Consider the following 15,946-nt stretch of genomic DNA (forward strand, 5'->3'; position numbering starts at 1 on the left):
TTAGGAATTTAGCAAAAAAAGGAAAAATATACACAGCAGCGGAAAACCACTTAAAGTCAGTAAGATTAAAACACTTAAAACTGCGAAAAAGACTTAACAGGTTTTTTACTTAATTTTTTTCCCCACTTAAAATATTAAATAACTTAATTTTACGTAACCTACTCGATACATTTAAGTAACTTTATATTACTTAATTAACACAGAAATTTCCCACTTAAAATTTAGTTCGATATTAATACAAAATTATAAAAGCAATATATAGTTCCGTCAATTGTATATTAAACAAACAAAAAGTTACAAACATTAAGATTTTGAAAAGAATTGATTAAATTTGGAAAAAAAAGTTTGAAAAATGAATTGAATTACTTGAACGGGGTAAAGTCGAAATACATGTACGGTCTAACAGTTCTAACAGGCTATAGTTAGCGGGATAACGGATATCAGACTTCCACAGAGGTTCAACTAGCATCGTCATCTTCTGAAGGAACGCTCTGTAGATAAAGCCGCCCGACTTGTACAAGTGTAAGAAATTTTTCCTTAAATTGGTCTTCAAGAACATCAGCAAGTTTGAATCCATCCCGTAAAACCTGGATATTTATAGTGTTGGACAGACTTGTAATTACTTTGAACGATCAATACATTTAAATTTGAATATTACCAAATTGATGTGATTGTAAACTGGAATTGAAGCAATTATTTATACTAAAGATGGGTTTACGAGAGCCCCAAACTGCTTCCGCCTGTCCACAAACTCGTTAATATAAATAACGTCCAGTGTTGTCTGCTGCTGCCTCGGAGTTGGCTGACCATCAACTTGTGTTAAAAAAGCAGCCAAACTAACATCTTGCTCTTGAAGGCGCTCCATGAAGAAACGTTTCTCCTGGTTCCCCTTTAATTTCAACCTAGAGGAATGTTTGGCATACCCTCTCTTGTTACCAAGATATCTTCCGATTCTTGATTTTATTGATTTCTAAAAAGACAAAAAAGGGTTTTAATGAAAAGATGCATCGAGATTTAAAAACATAAGAAATAAGAATTATACCCAAGGAACAACCGTCTTATTTCGGGATCTCCTAATGCGATCCTCAAATTCAGGATACTGCTCCACTATTAGCTGTCCGTAGAGGTTGAGAGTCGCTTTAGACGGATATGGGTGAAATGTGTGCAGATGTTCGCTGTGATGATTCACGAAATCCACATAATGGTTTAGAAGCTTCCCACTAGCCTTGGCAGCTTTGAGTAACTCTGACAGCTCTGGAAGAGGGAAAGGACCCTGTACTTCAGGGATAACTATTACATCTGCCAAAGTGAAAAATTGTTAGCTTTTCGAGTCACAATAAACATTACATGGTAGCACTCAATAAATCACTGATAGATTACAACCTACCAAACTCTTCAATGGCCGAGCTGCTAATAGTAGAGTGTTCACATCATCAGTTGAACATTCACTTGTTGAAGTTCCGACTTCACCTGACACATCAAACTCCAAGATATCCTTGGTTGTTGCCAGCAATCCAACTAAGTAATGAAAAGAAACAAATAGTGAAACAACAATAAATAAAACAACAAAAAACATTAGTACTTGTTGTCGGTGGATGTAAATCCACAAACTTTGAAGTTGACAACAAACTGTTAGCGTCAAGATTGCTGTGTAAGGGCTGCATGGCAGACTGTATAGCTGGCAAAACTAGAAATCAAAGACTTAAAGAATACAAGCCAAATACTATCATAGTTATTGAATAACTTGGAACTTACTTTGTTGTTGTCGCAGCTTGGCAACTACAGTTGAACAAGATTCACTGGTAGAAGTTCCGGCTTCACCTGACCTATCAAACTCCAAGATATCCTATAGCACAAATTGTTAGTTTTAAGTGGGGAAATAGTGCGTTAAGTAGGGAAAGTAAGGTTTAAGTGGAAAAAATAGGACACTGAAATTTTTTAGTGTTATTATCTTCCTTAAAGACTTAAATTTAAGTGGTTTGCCGCTGCTGTGTAGATAATAGTTTCCCAATTAAAGTTTATTTTTTTTCATTTCGTTTGCCTTAACTCTTGAATTGTTAAGTCAAGTTCTAACAAATTCCCCCAAAATCTTAAAGCACATAAAATTTTTCAACATTCCCTAAAATGAATAAAATAACGATTTTGGATTTGTTGGTGCATTGCCCCTCTATCCCGAGAAAGTGAATCAGAGAAAGTGACTGACGCGTACCCCCCCCCTTTTTTTTGTAAACGCACTCCTGCGGAATCCGCCATGTTTCCACCTTCTTCGTGTACTTTTGAGTGTTTTGCATAGGGGATAGAAGAGGGTGTCGCGAAAAAATATTCGTGAAACGTTTCCAGTTAACAGAAGACAACTAGGAATAATTTAATGTGAAAGGTAATTGAACAAGCTAATGCATAGAATTTTCATTGATCATTTTATAACTGGTGAATGAACTTTATTGGTTTCAAATTCCAGTGAACTGAAACAAATAGAAGAGGGAGCTAGGAGAATTTTTTTTTATTTTGATGGCTATTTCTTCACAACTGTGCAAGTGCATCAGTTAATCATTTCTTTTTAACATACATTTTAATGATATTTCTTCCTCCAGTTATAGAAACAGAAGAAGATTGCATTACAACATGATGTCGAACGATCAGGCGTAAACTCTCTGCCACTGGTTTTGTAAATATTGCTAAAATTTTGGTAGCGGATAGTAAGTGAGGTGTTGAGTGCAATGAAATCGAAGAAATGTCGATTTTTCCACCAGAAGAGGAAGTAGAAAAACTGTTTGCTCACTTCTTTAACCCTTCGTGGCTGTTTGTCTCTAACTGACGCTGTTTCTTTTCTCTTGTTCGTGTGACTCCGTTTAAATTCCCCGTAATTTCTACTTCCACTTAATTTGCTTCGATATGTTTGGTTTTCGACATTTTTCTAGCAAAGAACATTTTTCTTGTATAAAAAATATGCAATACTGGGTAAAAGGTGCCATCTCGACGACGGTAATTATTAACGGCTTTAGGGTTTGCAAATGAATAGTGTCCGAAAAACGCGTTCAATGTTCTGATTCTTACCTGGCAGAGACGCAGTAAAACCGAGTCAGAGGGAAGGTTAAAAAATGCTGACTACACGTAGCAGAGTGAGATAGGTCGAGCAAACTTGTTGTGTGACCCATACTTACTTCCTGATGGTTTATTTGAAAAGTTAAAGAATGGTTGTTAGAATGTAATCACTCGCTTTGGAAGTTGCATCCTCAAAATAAAGGAAAAGTTGAACCATGAAACTACACGGAAGACATTAAATCTGAAGATTCAGATGATTGAAAAGCAGTAATAGAAAAAAAGATCATTTCCGACATAACCAACTAAACATTGACACTAGTCAAACGACCAATTGACAGGAATTTAGTTGGAAGTAATGGGCATTCAAGAAACAACGGGTACACTGAAGTTGAAGAACGTAACGAAGTTAGGTTTGTTGCTTAAAGCTGCTTATTGCACAATGCTACAGCCATAATACAAGGGAACTTTGTCTTCGGTCGTGAAATATAATGCTTTTTGCACTATTCTGGCTATTACTTTGTATGGTATCTCTGCTCTAAACAAAAAAAGTATTTCTGATGGAGATTAAAGGGAAGAAATATTCATGGAACACTCTAAAGACTTTATTTTATTCGGAGAGGAAGACCACATATGCTTATTGAAGCTTGTACAGCATCAAACAGGACTTACAGAATATGGAAGGAGAAAAAATCAATACCTTCCTGATCAAGTTCGGACTACGGTGAAGTTAGTTCGGTTCGCACGTGTATATTTCCACGTAAAGTCGGGGAGCTATCATTGCTACAGATTTCTTAGATGAAGGACTTGTCATGCGTTAATTATAAACAGGTGTTGATGGACTTAATTTTAAAGAATTCGATATTCACTGTATCCCAACAACAAAATTTTTTTGACTTTTTTTGGACATATTTTTTAAGAAGCTGGTAAATAATAGTCAACTATACGTAAGGTTGGGAACACGACGAGTGTTTACTCACTTTTAACACGGCAGCTTACGGGCCGAAGTGTTCCCCTTCTTTCGCGATAACTCACGTTTGAGTTATGGCAAGAAATCTAGAACGAAGTATACAGGTTTGCATATTTGCTTATCTTTTTGTAAGGTAGGTGGATGCTTGAAAACTTAAAGTATGATGCAATTAAGGTAAAATATTTTCAAATATATAATTCCAGCTAGTTCACTAGTGACTAGTATACTTTTTACTTGTCTGGTAATATAGTTATATTAGTTATCCATATATACTGTATGGTTCAACCTTACTTATAAAACTAATTTGAAATAAAAATTAATTTGATTATGTTCATTCTTCACTTATTAAAAGATACAAGTATAGTCTGCAGTTTTTGTTGATTTTGATTTCTTCACGGGTTTAGTTAATTATCCATTTACAGACTTTCAGAACAGTTGGTTTCTAAATGATTAGGGAGAGCAGTTGTAACAAACGACTCAAACTACGACTGTAAAATTGTGCTCGCTGTCAACGACACATTTTGATTTGAAATCAAGTGTGTTAAAACTTAAAAGCTACAAGCTCTCCTTTCCCCACTAATTTTTCATCATACTGGGAATGACAGAAAATGAAATACCTTCAATCGTTTTTGGAAGGAAATAGACTTTACTATTGAACACCCAACACATTTCCCAGAATAAATAGATGTTCCCCTTTCGACTCATAGGCAGAAAAAAAGTTTTAAATAAACAAGAATTCTCCGTTATTTGTCCAAGCAAAAAAATTTACCCGTTTGGGGGATCTTTTGCAGTTTTTTGGTGCAAAAATTGACCCTGAAAAAAACAGTTTTATTCGAGAGAAAAATTTTGCATTTTCGAACGAAACGGTACGGGAATCAGAATTTTGTGCAAGCAAACTGCGGAGAACGTTTTTTTAATTTAGGGTAACATTCCGTACGGATGAATGTCAAAGAAGTTCGACTTCATTTTTATTCGAAATTGTTTCTTTTGAAAATCCCCGTTGCGTCTCCTTTGGCAAGCTCGCAGAGTTTTTTTTTGTTTCATGGTAGATATATATTTGTAACAGCGTCTCGGCCTCGTCACGAACAGAAGTTTCAACAGATAATTAGATGCCATCTTATCCGCAATTGCTTGAGTCCCATTTGAAAAAGACATCAACACCCCATTAAACCACTCAGGAATAAACGTCGATGTCGTCCACAAGCATCCCCAATCAAGCACGCTTTGCGAAAGATGAATGAGAAAATGAACGTTGATTAATACATAAGGGGTGCCATAAAGTTTTCAAAATCAATTAACAAATGCCTAAAAAGTGTAAAAGAACAAACATACTGTAGCTGAGATTTACAAAGTGATAAAAAAATTCTTTGGGGAGTACGTCTTCTAAGACATCAACAAAAAAAAAAAACCTCTAAACAAAGAAGCTTTCCTATTGCCAAATTCTTCTAATGCTATCATAACCCGGGTTATTTTATAAGGTTGTTTTATGTTCAATAGCCAGGAATTCAGCACTTTCAACTTTCCTTTGACAGACCAAGGTTTCTTGAAAAATTTTGGAAGTGTCCATAGCCTAATCATTAGTTGAAAAACGCCTTGACAGCGTGAGTGCATGTATTACGACAAACAAGCATTTATGAAATCGTACCCGAGTAAGTCGGCTAAAGGAGTTGCGCCACAGACACCGTGGCAAGGTTTTCTTGTCGCCGGTCAGAAATCATCATGTCCTCCTTATGTTGTTCCAAATAAATACGAGTTGAACTTCTGCCCTTGGAAATGTGTTCACCTGTAAAACAATGGTCGTTCATCTTGAAAAACGTAAACGTTAGTGTGTTTCAATTGATACCTGCATGTAAACAAAAATTGCATCCGAACTCTCCGTTGAACTGAGTAGTGTTGCGGATAAGCGGACGGGCCATTGTTACTGTAGTTATAACTAAAGACACGAACCTTGTTATGCATTCCTTTTATATTTATTTCGTCTTTCTCCAGTCTGGCCCTCTCTTTTATTATCCAATCCAAAAATGCATGCAAACGGGATTTTTGTGCCAAACCACAATGCCAACAAAATAACGTAATCCCTGCGAAGTTTGTATGGTGCTTCATTTATCGTGGCCATGAAAGGCCAAATACCGTTTTTGCTCATCTTATAAGGCTGAGCTCCATTCGTATTCCAGATCACGGTGATGGTCAGTTCGTCAATGAAACTGACCATGAGCCTCTCAAATTTTTGTTGCAATCGCCAGAATGTAAATCTTGGATGTTGGAATCCATTTCTTGTAGTTTAATGCCGTGGTGCTCGATAAAATACACCAATTGCTTCTCGATTGTCCGTGCACACTTTTTATAAATCAGTGACCAAAAGGCTGTCGTAGTTTTATCTCTTCATGATAATCTTTCTTCATAGTCAACACTGAAGGGCATTTTTTTCGAGGGACAAAAAAAAATTTTCGTTACTTCACTCCTCAAATGGGAATATTTACGTGGGGCTCTTAAACTCTTTCACATTGGAGTGGGACGCTAACTTCGCATTGAAAAGGTGATCTTATAGAGCGCGTTTAGTAAGGTGATGCCCCAGAGAGTTTGCAATACAGAGTAGAGGCAAGTAAACTTAAACTGAGTGGGCTTCATATACTTCGTCCTGAAACACAAATAATGTATGCTACCTATGAATCCAATAAACCATGTTTAATAGTATGCCTAGTAGGCATACTATTAAACTTTTCAAATTCGTCCGTGACAGCAGAACAGGTGAAACAGATATACCAGTCCATGGATTTAGACGACCAAATGTCCATGATATTGTTTAGTGATGTACATTGAGAAAGCTTGCTGGCAACTTTTATTTTGATATCCTTGTAGAGTTTGGCCAACAGTGTGTTTCGCATTCTCTCAGGAGTGGGAATCGAATAACCTGGTAAGCTCAGCTAATAATATACTTCCATCAGAATATTATATAAAATGAAGTTTCTGAAACAAAATACCTTTATCCAATTACCAAATCCTTTTCTTCTCAACAAATTAAGAGGAAGATTGTCTTCACCAAACATTTTAGCCAGGCCAATATCCAGTTGTTGTTGCCTTACTGCACTCATATTTGAAGGTAGGGTGTATGATCGAATAACAGGCTGTCTGCCTTTCATCTTTACACCGAAAGATTCAAACTCTTCCTTATGACTATGTGTCAAGTGGCTTTTAAAAATTGTGAAAGATCCTTTGTCACCCGTGAAATAGCTATTTCCTTGAGACGCTTTACAGTCTTTAGCACACCTTGAAAATACTTTGCCTTGTACATTGCATTGCCAGTCATTAAAAAAATGTGTCCTCCAACTTGGATACTTGTTTAAATAAAAAAGCTGGAACAGGTGTTGCATCTGGTGGCAAAATTACAGGTGTCTCACTACCAGGACGTAACTCTGTATAACTCGATACCTCTATTTTCATCACAATCTGAGTGAGTAGATTCACCTTCATAGTTCTCTTCAGTATCAACATCGACACGTGGTCTCTTTCGAGACGATAGCGATTTCTTTCCCCTTTTTCCACCTCTTGGCATGATGAATTGGAAATGGAATACACACAGATTATTCACAGAAAGACAGAAGATGTTGATGAAGGATAGTAGAAGCACATGAGAGTCTCTTCTGCACACTACTTTTTTACTCTATTGTCAAAATGTCAAAAGTGCACCCAGTAACAAGTTATATTTTATCTTTTATCTTATCTTTGCGAAAAAAAAGGGCCGAAGATAAGATAAAATTAAGATAAATTGCGTTTTTTTTAAATACCAGATAAAGATAGGTCAAAAGATACGAATTTATCTTATCTTTTCGTATCTTATCTTATCTTTTCAAAAAGGTACGAAACACTGATGTCTACCTCTTCTGTTATATCACTAAAAATCTTCAAAATCGCTAAATTCCAGTTTCTGGCACGTTTGTTCTGAAATTTGTGAAATGTTAACTCCACAAAAATAAGTTTTTTTTACTTTAGGTTAAGGGGTGGGGGAGGTCACAACAATCAATGATATTTTATTGCAATTAGGATTGACAAAGACTATTATCCTTATACTAAAAGATAAACGTTAGTAAGCTTAACTATAATATAATTTCTCATTACCCAAACACTTATAACACGAATTTAGTTTGTAACTGAACTTTATCTTTAGGATAAACTGTCAGGTTCACATCCAAAACAATAGCAAAGAGGGAATATTTTTCCTAAGATTATTGGTGGGACTAATTGTTTTCGCTTCTGCATCTTTTAAAACGCAGAAATGCAGTTCGTCCTTTTCTTAGTCCACTTCGATGACCGAAAACAAGCATTCCCTGCCATTCCAATATTATAATTTAAAATAAATTGCAACTATTGTAGTTTGAATTTTTTACAGCATTCAAGAAAATATGTTTAAACGATTTTCCGAAAGTACGCTGCAAAATTATAGTTATGTATATTTAAATTTCATGTTTTTTTTTTCAAAGTTACGAAGTTATATTAGTCTAATTTTTACATAGGGTGAAAATGTTTTTTTTTTTAAATTATTATTTTAGATTTTCTGTAAATTTAGTTCTAGCAGCCCTGTTCCCCATCAGCTTTTTCCCTCCAAAACTGTCTCGTTCATCAATAAAGTTTTCAGTCAAGCTAGGAATTGGTACGAATTCGTCCCAATAAAGAAAACGTATTTTAGCTGACCTAAAATATGTTTGTTCTTTTTTATTTTACCGTGGGCGACCTTGGTATAGGGACAATCAGTTCAATTAAGAGTCCAATTCTGACAAAAAATGAAAAAGAGGACGCGATGACAACAGTACGAGACGTATGGGTTAAAGAAAGAACTAAGTTAGTTAGTGGTCAGGTAAATGTTTTGGATTTTTGGAATATGAGTTTGTTCAACTTTTTATCCAACTGCATTCTAGCATTTACTGCTATTCTATTCATGCAATATCTCATAAATATGTTGGCAAACGAATGAAATCTTAAATGCTCATTGGATTTAATGTTATAATTTTGATTCTGAATTAATTACGTGCTTTATAGGTGGCCCAAAGATTTCAATTCAGTCATCGGCGAAAGGGTTTAAGCGAATAACAATCGTTTTGATTGTTTTCACAGACCTGGAGTTGCTGTGGTAATATCGAGTGAGTATAGCACATTGGAATTAGGACAAATATTTATTCTTTTTCTTTTTTGATCCTTGCAGGTGACCAAGAAAACCTCTTTCAACTCAGGCAACACCTCATTCTTGATACATTTTTGCAAAGAAGAATGCAAATGAACTACGTGAACGTGATAAAGCAGAAGACAAGAAGTTCTCTTGTGTATCCTGAAGGCGACACAACTCAAGTAGCATCATTTCCAGTAATAGCTAAGAAAAGCCCCAATCCTGCAGAAGAACCACATGTTGAAGTAAACATTTTTCTTTAATTTGTCAACAATAGACATTTATTAGATTTCTTAATTATTATATTTTCAAGGAAATTGATGAACTGAAGTCCACAAATAGGAAACTTGAAGATACAATTACTTGACTTAAAAGATATTTGAAGAAAAAGGAAGACGAAAATGAGGAACTTACAGATAGGCTAGTTTGGAAATGCTACGTTCGTGGTTCGAAGAGCCGCGAGAGTTAGCACAGCGCATGGAATTTATCAAATTAAATTTTCATAAATTCTTTAATAATGTTTTTTTTACTTAGAAATTTAAAGATATTCTCCTCCATCTTACTGATCCAATTTCAAACTTGAATAGGTGACCGGAATCATTACCTTCTACATCATCTGAGAGTCCTGCTCAGTCAATGGTAATTGGTGGCTTATTATGGTTTTTTAAATATATTTTGATAAATATTTGTACGAGATGCAATTTGTTACGGGAGAGAAGGTTGAGCTCATTGAATCGAAGGATTAGCTCAATACAAGGGTGGAAACTTCAATTGGCAATTTTTTATTTTCCCGTGCCGTTTAATCCCCAACAGTAAGCCAAAGGTGCCAAGGTGAGTGACTTAAGGTGTGTCCCAGCGTTCTGAAGGGGTCCAACTCGTCAGTAAAGTATTACTGTGTCGTGTCGTTTTTGTTAAGCTGGTGTTTGTCAACATAAGAAAAAACTTCAATCGCTTTGCTTTTCTTGGGAAAGTGAACATGGAGATGCGAATTACTAATGTCTAATAGGCCTACCGACAAATAGCCTAAAAGTAAAATTACTTAATTTACGCAAAACAAATGAAAAACTACGAATGACTGATTCATTTTTAGTAACTGACAGAATTATTATTTACCGAACGCATTACACTTAATAGGTTCACGCTTCAGAAAAGATAAAGTACGATTTACAAATGCTTTCTGATACATAATCGTCTACTTTCGTTTTTTAGGCCGAGTTTCCTCTTCCTCCGCTGGGCGGGCATGAGAGGTCGATGACTGTTGCTGAGCCAATCGACTGACCGTAGACATACCTTCAACAAATTTTGTGCGAAAAAGAATATTAGCATTGTTAAACATACCGTCTTTCAGAGATACAACGATGAATTGCGACTGCTTAAAATGTTGCTTCAACATCACCCCAATATTCTGAGTGTGAGACAAATCCAAGGCTGCGTCTACTTCATCAAGAATATAGATAGGCGCTGGTTTGAATAATAGCATAGCCAAAATCAACGACAAAGCCACTAAGGATCTCTGACCGCCACTCAATTCTGATAAACTCTCTTTCCATACTCCGCCAAAAGCAACTTTAACTTCGAGACCGTCTAGCACGGTTTGACCGTCCGGTGGTTGCAGCTTTGCTTTGGTTCCGGGTAACAGGGTAGAGAAAATAGAACCGAAATCTTTTGTCACTTGTTCCCAAGCCACTTGAAGAGTTTCTTTCTTCTTTTCGTCCAGCTTCAGGATTGCGTTTTCAATTTTCGCCTTATCTTCTTCTACAATCCTCTTCTTCCGCATCAAGTCATTATACTGCGCCTCTGCTTGTGTTAACATAGTCATGGAACGAATGTTGACATGGCGGCCAAGCTTTTTCATGGATTCCTCCAATTTATGAACGCGCTGTCCCAATTCTTCTCCATTAATGACGTTAAAATCATAATTAGACCCGGCTACTCCAAAATGGTGTCGATCTTCGTTTATCCAAACATGTTTTTCGAGCATGGCGTCAACACGCTTTTCGGAATCTTTTGCGTCATCTTTTGCTTTGGAAAGTCGATGTTCCAATTTCTTCAAGTGCAGTTCACCTTCACTAACCTTTGCATTCCAAATAAAGAAATTAATTAGGATTATGAAGTATTGTAAATTGGAATTTAAAAAAAAACCAACCTGAGCTTCGTGCTGTTCTTTACCAGCAATTCGTTTGGAAATTTCTTGATTTTGAGCTGAAATTCGTGCCTTAAATTCGTCAATTTGTTTTCTGACTTCTTGTACATTAGCTTGTTCAACTGCCAGAGCTTCATTCAACACTTTCATATCTTCATGTAAATTGGCTAGTGTTATCTCATTCTCTAGATGAAGAACAAAAAATTTATATAAACAGTGCAAAGATAATTTTGAAACATACAATTCAATGACAGAAACAGTATGTCGTTACCTTTTAATTGAATGTCAGTAGCTTCAATAGATTTTCGAAGTTCCTCCAACTCTAGTTTAAGCGAGTCAGCATCATTTGCATGTTCTTTCCATTTAGACTGTGAAGCAGCTGCCGCCATCTTGCAACGATCCAATTCAGCTTGGGCTGCTTTTAACTGAGTTTTCCGAATCTTACTGGCATTCTGTAACTGATTCTCCAACTCCTTGATGCACGATTTACCTTCTTTAATTATGCCGGTGCATTCGAGGGCTTTTTGCTCTGCTGATTCCAATTCCGACTTCATATTTTCGACTTCTTGAGTTTGGCGGTGGTGAAGCGTTTGCTGTAGCCTTTGCTGGAGCAATTCAAATTCGTGCGATACTGTGCTGAAGCCTGCTCCATAACTCGAAGTTCTTGTTCCGCTAATCAAATAATTTTCTTGGAGGGTAAGAGAGCTACAGGAAAACCAATTTCCCTTTTCGGGGTATTGCTGATTTGGAGGGTATAATGTTCTTGAAACATGTCACAAGCTTGTCCGAGCTTCTTACAATTGACTGTCTTGTGCATGTCCACTCGAAAATGATGCATTCCCAGACTCCAGACCAGAATTTACCACGACTTCCACGGCTTCAGTCTCTCGCATGATAACCTCGTGAATATTGGGCACATGAACGAACATGGACATGAAAGATAGTGAAGTATGAGTCCTGGTATTACAGCATAAACAGTTCATGAATGGCAATCATAAACTGCTGCCCCGAAAGCTCTTACGCCTGCATTATCGCCTATTGATGAATTTGACCGAGGGTAAGAAAATTTTTCTTGATTTTTCGTCTTGATTAAAAATCATTCTGTGAGATTGTCTTTTGTTCTTTCTCCTCTGGAATGAGACTCCTTGCTGTGTGGACATGTCTTTAGCTTTCCGGAAGAGAAGACAGCATATACTATAATGATGCACCCATTTCTCGCAGTTTTTTAGAAATATTATCAATGCCATTGACATGGCGTTGAATATCCTTGCTTTTCCTTTACATTAATTTTTTAATTAACTGTTTCTGGTTGAAATTTCCTAAATTGTTTACCGGAATCATACTGGTAGAAGAACACCTCTTGAATGTATTGGTTTTCAATTTCTTCAGCCCTTGAGGTATAGCGCGACGAAACCTTAGTCAACGTTTTTCTGGCCTTTTGGATGCCTTAGAGATTCTATTTTTTAATTGAATCTATGGATGCCATTTAACAATTAAGAAGGGTCACATTTCTTAATTCCATGCATGTATCAATGCTGCCGTGTTGGTTGATTATCACATCGTCTACAATTGTCTGAAAACATGGACAGGAAAATTAGTTTGAGGGTACTACTCCATGCCAACTCCATGATTTTGTATCTGATAGATAAATGAGTTTGTGTTCGACATCAAACTCTTCGACATCTGACTTTGAATCTGATAGAGAAATAACACAGCGAGAGTGTGCTTCAATGAAATGGGTTTGAACAGGATTTTACAATACAGAATCATGCAAATTGGTGATCTTACAGTATAAATTATATTGAGGCTCGAGTTCTACTACATATCTGTACCTTAAACTCATATCAAATGGTACGGCACATCCGGAGTGTGATAATCAAAGAGAGCGTCAAAATTCAGCTTGAGCTTTGCTTATGCGGCGTTGCCTGTCACACGAAATCGTTAATTGCGGAGTTTCAACTAATTTTTAAGTTGACACTTGACGAACTGCAAGTGTTGTTTACCAGCTGTCTAGATGTGAAAAAGAAAGAAATAGCGATGGAAGAATGACATTGTCTAAAGAGAAACTACAACGAACCCATTCCATCAGAACGACAGAGAAAGCAGCAATACACAGACTTTCGTATAACATGCAACGTCGCATAAGCAAAGCTTAAGCTGAAATTTGACGCTCCAAAGTAAGTTAACAAACGTAACGAATATCGATCTCTTCCCCACATATCGATTTTCCACTTTTTGCAACCTCAGCCCCTTCTCCAATCTATAATTGGTTATCTGGAACAACCGTGACTCTGAAGAGTCAGCCAAATAACTCACCCTGAATATTAGCCATGTGTATTCCTATTTCTCTCCTTTCAAACCTTCGGGGATACCTTTCCCTTACTTCATGTACCTTAACGACCGTGCAATCTAGATCTATATCCAGGTTTCTCAGAGACCCAACTGGTATAATAGGACAAAATCCGGAGTCGGACACACGCTCTTAGTCCGCTCCCATTCATTGACAACTCCGAGGTCTCCTCCGTTTGCTTCCTCAGCCTTTACCCAACCAAGAGTCAACAAAATTAGAGCCACTATCACGCCCATACTAACTTAAGGCTCTCTAGTACCCTCTGAGCCCTTTTTTTTGGCGAACATCCGCTGTAAAAGTTGCTTAAGCCATCTTTGCAAAAAAAAAGTTTTCTGAAATCACCTTTTCTATCACTTCAGTTTGCACCTTCCTTTCATTGTGATTAAGGAACTAGTGAGAGTTAGCGATCGATTCTGAATATTAAAGAAATAAGCGTTTTTAGATCCACCGCTCTTCTATTCAATATTTTTACTTCGAGATTTTACTCATAGCTTATCTGCATTCGATGGCAATAATAGAATATTTGTTGACGAGAAGGCTAACGAGGACAGAGTTAAAGTGTTCATATTGTGGACGAAGGGTTTGAAAGTACACTGTGACAGTGACAGTGACATAACCGAGTAACATAATCCAAATGCAGATCACCTGCATCAATGCATTGAAGTAGTTTCGATAAATTTCCAGACGTGATTTGGCTAAAGAAAGCTTGACCGGTACGACCACAACATGGGTATGTGGTTAATTGTTTTAGTTCATGTTAGTTATTGTATATTGTTCATATATTATTGGTTATATTATATTTATATATTTATTAGCTATATAATTCTTTCAGTAGTTATTGGTATGTTGTTCATGCTGGTTATTGTTTTTTTAAAGACAGTGGTAAGTTACATGGCTTTGCTTTAGAATATTCATTAAAACAGGCGAAAGGTGTCATTTAGCAAATGGTTTTGAATCAATATCAAATCTTGTATATTTTCAACAACGATTTAGAGATTGTTGTAGAGTGCAGACTGTAAAGTAGACTTAGAGTGTTGGAGATTAACCTGAAAGCACCTGAACTCGCAATTGTTGGAGCAACGAGAACATAGCATTTTATCACAATATTCACAGTTAATCACGCACACTATTCCACAACAGTTTCTAGCAGGAATCCCAACGGCTTTGTGTGTCGCTTGAATCTCCTGAATTGTATAATGGTCGATAAAACTTCACATGCATTTCGAGAAGTAGTTATCAAGATCTTCCTGGAAAGATGGCTCCTTGGATGTAAGAATAGCTTCAACTTTGTCACGGCTTCAACTGTTGATGATAAATAATATGTACAATCGACGGTATCAGGAGTAGTATTTTACATCTGTAGTATTTAGCCTCACTATTTTTAGGCGACGATTTCTCTCTTTTCCCGTTGCTCCCCACGCAAAGGAGTCATCAGCATATCTAAATCTAAACTTCTATAACATCTCATGTACTGATGATCTACCTCTGGCGCTAAAGAAATTGAAAACAACAACTACAGGAATGTATAGCGCCCAAATAAGTGCAAAAAACTGAGCTAACGAAGTTCTCTCTTTCCTCGGTGCAGGCATTGGTCTTCGTAAACAAAAAACCTTTTTTTTTTTAATTTTTTTTCCTACCCAGAAAATGACCTTTTTCGAATTAAGAGTGCAGAAAGTTCCTACATTTAATTTTTTTTTTGTAAATCTATTTGATTAAAACTTAATTGCACTGGTAATTAAGAGGATTATGTTTCTTTTTATACAGGGTAAATTGAATATGAGATTTATGCTGGTATTTTTTATAAAAAGTTAATATCTCTAAAAATTTCAATATTTGTTGTTAAAAAAACAAGAATTAATATTTAGTACTCGACAAGCTGTTCATAGTAATTGAAAGCTGGTGGAGAATGGAAGTGTGTTTGACATTTCTCAAGCAGACTGAAAACCTGCTGGATTACAATTGCATCCAATTAAGTTATAAACAGTTATTTCATGTCCAAAATAAGTTCTTACATTTATTTTATGTTGATAATTGTTTACATCACTGAATTCTATTACGGAAATGACGATTACTACGTCTATAACTAGTTTACAGATATTGTTTTCTGATGAATCTCATTTAAAGACAGATCACGGGACTATTGCCATTGAACTGCAATCATTCTTCTCTTCAATTATTGGTTTGTTCCTTTCAACAGCTGAATTTTATAAGAAATATACTGAAATGTAAAGGTTTTTTCTTTTAACTTTGCCTTCGTTTTCTATCTTTTATTCTTCTGTATTTTAT

At 36.2% G+C, this 15,946-nt stretch overlaps 1 protein-coding gene across 1 annotated transcript; it reads right to left on the bottom strand.

Annotated features, from left to right (window-relative positions):
* Window positions 1–10,246: 10,246 nt before the first annotated feature.
* LOC124191919 (structural maintenance of chromosomes protein 2-like) lies at window positions 10,247–12,113 on the bottom strand. The gene is given in 2 exon segments (XM_046584965.1): window positions 10,247–11,579; window positions 11,582–12,113. Coding segments are annotated over 2 exon segments (1,503 nt in total). The 5' UTR covers window positions 11,865–12,113; the 3' UTR covers window positions 10,247–10,359.
* Between the last annotated feature and the right edge of the window lie 3,833 nt (window positions 12,114–15,946).

Source organism: Daphnia pulex, chromosome 4, assembly GCF_021134715.1.
Source record: "Daphnia pulex isolate KAP4 chromosome 4, ASM2113471v1".
Classification (NCBI taxonomy): Eukaryota; Metazoa; Arthropoda; class Branchiopoda; order Diplostraca; family Daphniidae; genus Daphnia; species Daphnia pulex.